Below are 10,739 nucleotides of genomic sequence, written 5' to 3' on the forward strand. Positions count from 1 at the left end.
TTTATCACAGGTTTGGGGTCTTGATTTGCATTAAACATATGTGTCCCACCATCTGACATTAGAGGAGCAGATCTCTCTCTCTCTCATGCGCACGCACACGCACGCACACACATGTACACACACAAACACACACGCACACACACACACACACACACACACACAGTTCCCACTCCTCAATCTTTTACATGGTTAGTGAATTATTTTATTCACATTCTCAAAGTGTATTTCCACATTGGCTATATGTAGTTTAAACATAGTTTCTTTGTCTCAGTGTGGAGGACAGTTACAGTATGTGTTCAACAAAAGTCTGGCCAGCGTCTTGACGGCCTGCCTAGAGCTGGACCATGCTGGAATCCCAGGTGGCGAACAGTCAAATTCAACTTAGTGGCATCTGCAGCACCAGTTGGCTGGGGAATCCTCTGGGAAGATCATCATAATCCTGGTCAGGTCTGTTATGAAAAAATAAAAAAGATGTTAGGATAATATTCTTTGTGGGTTTTATCAATATTTAATTTGCATTCTCACTCACATATACATATGTGTATAACTATTCCTATGTTTTGCAGAAAGACTGAACTGCACATTATGTGAGGGCACATATGACACATTGATTAATAGTACTTTTTCAAATTAGAGCGCATTGTCATGGTTCCTGCTCGCCAACAGAGAGCAGTAAAGGACTGAATCTGTGTCCTGTCCTCATTATTGAATCATTGTGGTTATCATTATTTTGCAGTGTATTCAAGTTGCCCTAGTTCCCTTGTTCATTGCTCAATCTTGGAGTCTCCTAACCTGTTTGCTTGCCTAGTTCTGAGTTTCTTGTTGTTTGTTCTTCTTATTCCAGTCCTTATGTACTTTTTTAAATTTTATCTGCATTTATTTTTGCACCGGTTTTCATTGATTTACCTGTCCTTTATTTGAATATTTGTCAATGAAATCTCTCCACTGTTTTCCCTGCCTCCTGGGTTGCTTTTCTGCACTTGGGCACAGTCCTCAGTCCACATTACACACATTAAATAATGAGGAAGCTCATTCATCAAAGACACAGTTTCATCGCATTCATCTATCCGCTGCTATCAATAATCACAACTGACTTGGCATTAACGTGGGGCGACATAGCTCAGGAGGTAAGAGCGATTGTCTGGCAGTCGGAGGGTTGCCGGTTCAAACCCCGGCCTGGGCGTGTCGAAGTGTCCTTGAGCAAGACACCTAACCCTTAACTGCTCTGGAGAATGAGAGGCATCAATGATAAAAGCGCTATATAAATGCAGTCCATTTACCATTTACCAACGTGGCCGGAGTGTGTATTCCTCAATGGGAAGTCATATTCCACATAATGATGATGCTACACACAGCTGAAGTGTTCCTGGTTGTGGTATCTCTCAATGAACCGAACAGTTGAAAGTTTCCCGAACATTCTCTGCTGGGTTCGTGACACCATTTGCAGAGCACTTGAAAGGATTTTTAGTAATCTTGGCCTGTTGTGTTTTCCTATGTTGGACAACACCATGGTGACTTGGGATATGATGGAATGGATATAGCTACATGATGTCCATTGATCGCTGCAGCATTTTGAACCCATATTCATTATAAATATCTTACCATTTTCCGTAGCTTGAGTTTAACAAGTTTTAATTAAAACTGATAAAAGATACTTCGTATTGGAATGTGTGCCTAATTCAGAAATATGTCTTCAATTCTCACCTTCAGGTCCTGCTGCTGATCTATGGAACAGCAAAGCCAAAATTGCCAAGTCTGTCCATCATGGCGTCATGTGTAGGCCACAGTGACATGCAGTGAGAACAATTACACAGCCACACGAGAGATCTGTGTGTTCGAGGGTTCTAACACCAGGGCTTTTACACCACAACCAAAGACACAACATCCTGACACACTTTAACACTTTTTATCAGTATCTGATTTTCAAAATAAATACTATTGATTTCTTTACAGTTCCTCAGGTGCACTCTTCCTTTCAAAATGAGGTCTTTGCCCTCCTTTCATCTAATTTTGTGCCAGGCAGTAACTATTGTATAAACAAATAGCTGCTTTCCTTGGTTTAACGGTACAGCATGTGCTCCAAGCTTCAGTGGCTCAGAAACATGACACAGTGGAAAACCACACATTTGCAAAGTAAAGTTTTGTTATTTTAAATGATCCTGTAAAAACATATGAAGAAATGGAATGATGAAGCTTGCCCCATTCATATATAAAAGTTCTAAAAAATAAACTGAATAACAGTTAGAAACCCAACCCTTTATCCCTGTGTGCCTGTATATGCACTAAAAAGTTTTTTTAGAAAACAGCACTCCATTTTCACAATTTCGAGACATTCTTTCATTTTTTAATTTATATTTTAATTTTTCTGTTATTCAACCAGGCAGACTCCTAGACCTTCAAAGGAGGTTTACTGAACAGTAAGTTAATGATGAGTCTGCAGGAGGGACTATGGCAACCTTTGGCTGTAGATGAAGCTTCCATTTTCATTAAAATGACAACTTAAACATATTCATACCCCCATTTGAATGCAATTTTATATTCATGTTGTATTCATTTCTTCCAAGTGATGCAAGAAGGTGGGAAAAATGTGTTCTGCCCCTCAAAGCTTAGGCAAAGAGCAACACCTCAATGCTAATATTCCTGACTACAAAGGGGTACATTCACAACAGCCCCACTGCTGTAGTTACAGTATCTGCCAAATGGCACCACAGTAAAAAGCATGGTTTCTTTTGAATTCATGAAGCCAGACCTTCACTAGCATAATGTTACATACAGTAACACAAATTTACATTGTCATTTTTATTTGTAACACTGCAAGTGAATCCAAAACCCTCGCCAAAATTCTTGTGCAACGTAATGCTAACCTTTCCAATTTTTGGGAACAAGGTACCCTGTAATTTAACTGGCCTCCACAGAGTGGCAGGCTTGTATTAATTTCATTTTGGGCAGTGCTGCCCAACCCTGTTCCTGGAGAATTGTACTGTAGGTTTTCATTTCAACTCTAATTTCACACTTGAGTAGCAGCTCAACAACATCTTTAGCTGCTGAATGATGTGTGCTTTGTTAGGGTGGGAGTGAAAACCTACAGGATGGTAGATATCCAGGAACAGGGATGGGCTGCTCTGATTTAGGGCAATGTGGTGTGATATATCCTATTACAAACTGTCCTGACATACAGCTCTGTTCTCAGCTTCATCTAGTGACGCTGTACTGATCAAGCAGATCATTTCTTCTCCTCTCTGCGGGTGGCCAGGGCATGCCTCGACATGAAGTCACACCTCAGGGGAAGGGGCCAGGAGGTCACGAGGGTTTAGACTGGCAACCAGGCAGACATCATAGGTGTCATGCATCAGGGCATGTCGTGCAACTACAGTCCATTGGTTTAGCCAGGGGTCAAGCTCCAGGATGTCTTTAGTGATGACCTCATGCCGATCTGCCAATCACACACAAAAAAAAACATTTAATAAAGAAAAATGCACGTAAAAGCTGTATACATCAAGATTATCTAAGCATGATGTTAAATATTCAACATTATGATGCACTGAATTATTCATAATCAGATATTTTCCCATTTAGCTCTAAGTTCTATGTCCTCTTTTGGGCTACACAAATGCGGGGAGTGCAACAAGATTCCCAATGCATTCTTAAATACAACTATTTTAATCAAAACCAGGTAAATCAGGAAATGTGAATTTCAAGGGGCAACCTTTCCCACTTATTGCATTTATATTATATCAATTTAGCAGACACTCTGATGCAGAGTAACTCAAAATGAAAGAGAATGTAAGAGCATCAACCTTAGTCATGTGAGCAACAGAGCTGGGCAAGTGTCAGTTTAACATCAGCAAAGCAGAAAACATAAGTTAACCTTTACTGAACTGAACCATAATGCTATTCATCCCTTCACACAGTTATATGGATGTAACCTGTGACAGCCAATGTCCATATAAAACCATAAAAGCATATCGTATCAATCCAGAAGTATCGACATGAGAAAAGGCCGAGAGTTGGAAGGAAGCCAACATGCAGACTGAATGGGTGTGTCTAGTGTGGAAAAAGTCATCTCAAGGTCAGTGGGGAGCAATATGTACCAATAAACTAATTGTACCATGAGCTGGACATGGTATGCTATGTTATGCTATGTCCATGCTATAGACAGTTTATACGGTGTGGGTGGCAGTGCAGCATAATGGGTAAGGAACTGGTTTTGTAACCTAAAGGTCACGGGTTTGATGCCCGGGTAGGACACTGCCGTTGTACCCTTGAGCAAGGTACTTAACCTGTATTGCATTCAGTATATATCCAGCTGTATAAATGGATGCAATGTTACTGCTATGTAAAAGCTGTGTAAGTCAATCTGGATAAGAGTGTCTGGTAAATGCCTGTAATGTATGTATGCTTTACAGTACTAAAGGCACGTTTTAAAAAGCTGTTAGCGATTTAAAACAGTTGTTGGCACCAGGGATGATTTCAAAAGCAACTGAGCTTTTCAATCCCATGGAAAGGCTGAGAAGAAACGACAGGAGTCGGGAAAAGGGAAAGGGGAGGTTTACCTGCTCCCGTGTAGGATCCACACACGTAGAGCTTCCCCTCCACCACACCAGCGTTAGAGGCGTTGGTGCGAAGCGAGAGCATGGGCCAAGGCAGCGCTGGACCCTCCCTCCAGAAGTCTTCCCCCGGGTTGTAAATCTCCACAGAGCTCAGGCAATGCCGAGACTGGCCGTGATCCTCACCCTCACATCCAATGCCCCCTGCAGAAGCACAACACTGTGATTGGCCGATTAGCCGCAACCAACACTGTGATTGGATGATAAGCCACAGCCATGTGACAAATAGGAGTGGCCATACGTAAAATATATATATTTCTGAACCTGTACAGATTCACTGATTCATACAATTTCAGCAGCACATAAAATTCACTCAGGCCTCACCATAAATATACCTACATTCCATTATGATCAAAGAATAGGGACGGCATCCGAAAATTCAATCTGGGAATCAATTTCAAGCAAATGCAGAGTGAGATTGCATACCAAATGGTTGGGGTTTCTAGCTAATTTGATGCAGAAATAAATATTGGTGCATGTGGTTTAGTATTCCACATTAATTTTGAAGCAACCTCAATAAACATATAACAGAAAACTTTGTTAAGAAAATGTGTATCCATCACATAACAAAAAGGGAAATTCTTCTCTATATTTTTTATCCATCCACTTTCAGTGACAATATTCAGAAAGACCCTATCTGGATGTTGGGTTTTTAATGGTAAAAATAACAGCCAAACAATAATAATTATTTTGTTTAGTCACCCAAAAAAGGGCAATTCTTTCAATTTTTGGTTAAAAGGTTCAACATTTATTTACAACAAACAAAAAGAAAGATTAGGTACAAAAGCAAAATAACTAAATATTTTGATACTTATTTTTTTAACAACCAACAAAGGGATGTTTAGTTGTGTAGCTTGTTTTACTTTGGTCCCTCAAACAAGATCTGGAGGCGCTGGTACTGGCAGCCCATGAACCAAATTAATAAACCAAACCTGAGGCAACACAGCTAATACTCTACACTCTGGGAGTAAAGACTAAAAGCCTAGCATTCAATCTGACCAGCAATCAAATGCATTAGTTGATCCCATTATGTATATTTGAAGTGCATAGCAACAGAAATGAGTGTCAGAAATGCACTCTGCTTTGACGTCACAGGTGGCGTCCTTCTATCCTGCACACAGACAGAGACGGGCGTAACGAAACTCCGACAGCACTGACTGCAGACAAAAAGAAGCCCAACACAGCAGGCAGAGTTTTGGTGGAAGAGAGTGTGTGGTTGTGTGGTGTTTGTTTGGACACCCACCCATGACGTAGATCTCCCCATTGAGCACGGCTGTGCTGCAGCGGTACCTGGAGAACCTCAGGCGGCTGCGCTCAGCCCACCGGCTCCTGCCGGGGTCAAACTGGAAGAGGCGGTTGCTCAGGCATTCGGGCTCGTCATCCGGCCTGTCTGACTGCCAGAGTGAGACGAAACACAACAGGTGCAGAATGAGGAGTGGGGCTGGGGCTGGGGCTGGGGTGGGGGTGGGGGTGGTCAATGGGGCTGAGGTAGGGGTAGGGCTGGGGCTGGGGTGGAGGTAGGGGTAGGAGCAGGAGTGGGGGCTGGTGCTGCGGTGGGGATGGGGGTGTTGCTTCTCATCACATATGTGCATCTGAGAACTGACAGGAGGCAGAAAAGCAAAAGGTAAACAAGGCTCAAATGTAGGGAGAGACAAGCGACTGTTCGCTCTGGCTGATTCAACAAATCAAAGTCTTTCCTTGAAGTAAAACACATTACTGAACTATTGTTCTTAGCCTTTGAAGTTACTTGCTTTCAATTTAGACAGCCGTAAACAAAATAATAAAACAATATGACCAATTAACTAGTTAAAAATTAAAACAGGGATCTCATGGTAAGCGCAGTCACAAAGATCTACAATAGCAAAAGATTACCCTGTAATGCAAACCAACTTGTTAGATAATATATCATATAGTAATAAAGATAATATAGTAATGGACATTACTTTTTTAGTAGACACACACACCTCGAGGAACACAGGACACAGGACCTCGAGGAACTCTACCATGTCATATGTTCATTCATATAATTTAATGTGGGTCTCTTGCCCATTACAGATAAGCACAAGGGGTAGACATATACTAAGCTAACATTGCTCATGGTCAACAAGACCAGGTCAAAACCTAGTATATGGCTGGACCGAACCGGCCGACCAATGGTGTAACTTCATCAGTCAGTCACTCAAACACAGACATGCACAGTGTAACTTCATCACTCAGTCACTGTGACGGTACGGGTGCTGGGACCCAGGCGCAGAGTGGGGGAAAAAAAACACGAAACTCAAAAAGGGAAAATTAACAAAGATTTTACTCACACAAAAAAAAAAAGGCAAACACAACCAGGGAACAGGCAAGGCCACAAAGGGCAAAACAACAAACTCAAAACATTAAGAACAAAACACAGAACAGAACACAGGCAGGCAGGCAGGGTACAGGCAGGTGGAACACACAGGCAAACACATAAAAGAAACACCAGAAAATACATACGGGGGCAAACACATAAAAGAAACACCAGAAAATACATACGGGTCAGGAACAAACACAAGTCAGAAGCAAACACAGGTAGGAAACAAACAAGTCAGGAACAAAACACAAACGGGTAAAAAACGCAGGCAGGTACAATGGGTCTGAAACATACGCAAGTTGGGAACAAACACAAGGCAGAACAAACGCAACTCGGGAACAAACACAAGGCAGAACAAACGCAACTCGGGAACAAACACAACTCGGGAACAAACACAAACAGGTAAAAAAAAACCGCAGGCAGGTATAAATGGTCTGAACATTCATAGGCAACAAACACAAGGAACCAGCACCCGAGTCAAGGGAACAGAGAACTTAAATAGACAGGGGTAACAAGACACAGGTGAACTCAAAAAGCAATCAAACCAAAAGGAGGGGATAAGACACAGGTGGGAACAATGATGGGATAACGAGACAGACAATAATACAATTAACAGGGGGGGAGCAGGACACAAAACAGAAGTGCCGCCATCTGGCGGCCCAACAGGGGAAACACAGACAGGAAAACAGGACCATGACAGTCACTCAGTCACAGACATTTGCGTTTATAGGGCTGGCCCCACTGTTGCGGTCCAGCCAAAAATCAATAGCAGATATTTTGTCAGTTTTCATAGTTCAAGCATACATGTATTCTTATTGCTCTCATTGAACACTTTTAAATATAAATTGTTGTTTTTCATATTGAATTGAATTCTCCTCCAGTGCCCTCTCTCCACAGGCAGGTGCTGTCCTGTACCTGAGGGGTCCAGCCTCCCAGCACGTACAGGCAGGTCTTGACGCTGACGGCGCAGTGGCAGGCCAGAGGGATGGGAATGGGGGCGGAGCTTTGCCAGGGCCCGCCCTCCACGGCCCTGCGCTCCACACAGCTGGTGATGCAGTACTGCTTCCCTAGCTTCATCTGGCCCCCCAGCAGGTACAGGGTGTCGCCGAGCACGCCCAGCGCATACATGTCCCGGTACGCGGCCGAGCACAGCTTCACCCAGCTGCCCGGGGAGGACTGCTCATACCTGCGGAGGCAGAGCATGGGAGGCATGTAAAATGGGTCAAAGCTATTATTATTTGTCAGGTGATGGTTTCCCATAATCGTTAAACTCCATCATCTCCAACAGCTTTGAAGCTACTGTGCATTTATGTAAATTCATATTACCCAACTACCCAACATGCCCAATTAAGTGTGATATGTGAATGCTCAAGTGCGGTGACTAGTGCTTCATATACATGTAATTTTAATGAAAAATGATTTACAGGATTGCTCATCTGTAAATCTTTATAACGTCTGTGTTAATATAGCTCTGGAAATGCTCTAACATTCACACCTATCATATGACTGCATACTTTTGTAACTCCCATCATGTGTAATCATTTCAATATGATTTCTGTATAGTTTCAGGAATACGGCTCCTCCCACTTCAGACGGACAGAGCATCAGTTACACACAGTTGACTAACGCAAGCAGCTGCTCACACCTGTAGAAGTCGATGCTCATAATCTTCTGCGGGGACCTCCTGCGGTCCCCCACCTCCCCTGCTACCACGATGTCGTTGTCCTCGGTGACGACCCCGGCGCAAACGCAGCCGAGCGTCTCTCCAGAGCAGGGGGAGGCGATGAAGTACGCGCGGCCGGTGGACGGGGCGTAGCAGAAGCTGTGAGCGCCGTAGCCGGGGTGCTGAGCCTGGGTGCCGCGGGCGTGTCCGTCGCCGCCGACGCAGAGCAGCAGGCGGGCGGTCTCCATGCCGTAGCGTAGCCGCGGCGGGCGCGCGGCGGGGTGGGCCACGCGCGAGGACTGCAGCGCCGCGTCGATCATGCCGAAGCACTCGGAGTTGCAGAGCAGCGCGGTGCTCCTCCGCCGCGCCTGCCGCAGGAAGGCCGGGTCCACCAGGGCCAGCCGCACGCGCTGCAGCAGCTCAGGGGCCCGCGCCTCCCGCTCCGCCCGCCGCCGCTCCACCCAGCGCAGCACCACCTCCAGCACGCTCTCCTCGCGCGACACGTTCAGCTCGTCGGAGCCGATGAGCGCCGCCAGCTGCTCGCACTCCAGCTCCAGCATCTCCTGGTTCAGGCAGACCTCGGCGAAATTTCGGCACAGGTAGCGCTGGGCCTGCCCCGCCAAATCATCCGCACCCAGGTCCCGTGCGTAGAAGTACAGGCCCAGGCAGTTGGATGGGTCCATGTTGTCTATCATGTGCCTCTGACACAGCTGGGAGACCTCCTCAATCTGCAGGAGGAAGGCGGTGAGGTAGATGCCCTGCACGTTGCCATTGCTGAGCGCCAGCTCAGAGAGGTACATGTAGTCAATGATGAGCCCCAGGCTCTCAGCGGTAGCGTCCTGCAGCAGCACCTCCCTGCTGTGGCACTCTCGAAGGCCACAGGTGAACATGGCCCTGAAGTAAGGACTAAAGGCAGACAGTACAACACGGTGGCAGGGGAAGCGCACCCCCTCTGCCACCAGCACCACGTCTGTCAGCTCGTCCATCTCACGCATAATCTGCAGCTGCTCCAGCAGTGCCATACTGTGCTTGGCTTTAAACTCCATGGTCTTTGGGTGAAGCAAAAATACATATGAAAGCAAGAAGCTATAAAAAGCTAATATATAAAAGACATATTAATCCATAACCAGCAGTATCAGTGAGGGGTGGGATTCCTCCTACAGAAATGAAAGGAGCAAAAACACTTGTCAGTTTTATGACTAGCTAGGCAGTTTTCCATACTACGTCCATACGTCCATAACGTTCCAGTGTAGATAAATAACAAAATAATGGACATGCACACATTCCGACTATGAAGTACAATACCGACTTCCGTTGAAAATCCGACCGTTTTTTGAAGTAGGAACTTGGTCCTCTCGATTACCATTTCGTCATATCTAGAGCAAGGTTCCTGTAATCTACAGAGTCCTGTTCGCAAATTGTGTTCTCCAAAAACCATTGCCTGCCTGCAAAACAGTCTAAAATAGACCGAGTAAACACGTGCCCCGGGGAAAGTGGGTCAGACTCAATGCCTTGCACTCTAGAAACAGATGACAGGCTCGGCAACAATATTGTGCCATAACATTTGGCGAGGAAAGAAGACTGCTTTTTTGGAAATTGCAAGACTTCAGGAGCCGTATATCGATCTCATAAATGACACAAAACTATGCTCTGCGCACACCTGAGCGCAAATACATTTACCATTTCTGATTGCTCGGTGGAAATGAATTCGTCTGAAGTTCCGCATTGTTGAATCATTGCTAAGTAAATGGTCAAATTTCCATGATAGGTCTTCCTTTATTTTCTTATTACTTTACTTTTAAAAACGCGACGAAACGTCTTACCTTTACGATAATTCACTGCTTGAAATGGGAAATTATATGGGAACCCTGGATATTACGCAGAAAATGCTCTAATCGGAGGACATTTTTATTGGTGAAATGCAGATAAAATTAAACCTATATATCGCAAAAGAAACAAATGTTGCACTAGTATGGCATATAGGAGACATCTAGTGTTCAGATATGGAAATCAAGATGAGGCGGTTGTTGCAGTACGTCAACACCGGTGTTTTAATGTGGATTGAAGAATGTAACAATTTGTCCACAATATGAGTCTTTCACAGCTATACGGGAAATAGTATTTCTGT

At 44.5% G+C, this 10,739-nt stretch overlaps 1 protein-coding gene across 2 annotated transcripts; it reads right to left on the reverse strand.

Annotated features, from left to right (window-relative positions):
• Positions 1 to 390: 390 nt before the first annotated feature.
• LOC118208509 (kelch repeat and BTB domain-containing protein 12-like) lies at positions 391 to 10,128 on the reverse strand. 2 transcript variants are annotated; one of them, XM_035383257.1, is made up of 7 exons: positions 9,917 to 10,128; positions 8,594 to 9,768; positions 7,864 to 8,134; positions 5,851 to 6,001; positions 4,554 to 4,751; positions 3,279 to 3,433; positions 391 to 449 (listed from the first exon to the last, which is right to left on the reverse strand). In XM_035383257.1, exons 2-7 carry the CDS (start codon positions 9,655 to 9,657, stop codon positions 444 to 446), a joined length of 1,845 nt encoding a protein of 614 aa, XP_035239148.1. In that variant the 5' UTR covers positions 9,658 to 9,768; positions 9,917 to 10,128; the 3' UTR covers positions 391 to 443. The 2 variants fall into 2 exon arrangements, with proteins under 2 accessions (XP_035239148.1, XP_035239147.1); XM_035383256.1 differs by lacking the exon at positions 391 to 449 and having other exon boundaries at positions 2,558 to 3,433; positions 9,921 to 10,128.
• Positions 10,129 to 10,739: the final 611 nt, after the last annotated feature.

The sequence above is a fragment of the Anguilla anguilla genome, chromosome 11 (assembly GCF_013347855.1).
Source record: "Anguilla anguilla isolate fAngAng1 chromosome 11, fAngAng1.pri, whole genome shotgun sequence".
NCBI classification, from domain to species: domain Eukaryota; kingdom Metazoa; phylum Chordata; class Actinopteri; order Anguilliformes; family Anguillidae; genus Anguilla; species Anguilla anguilla.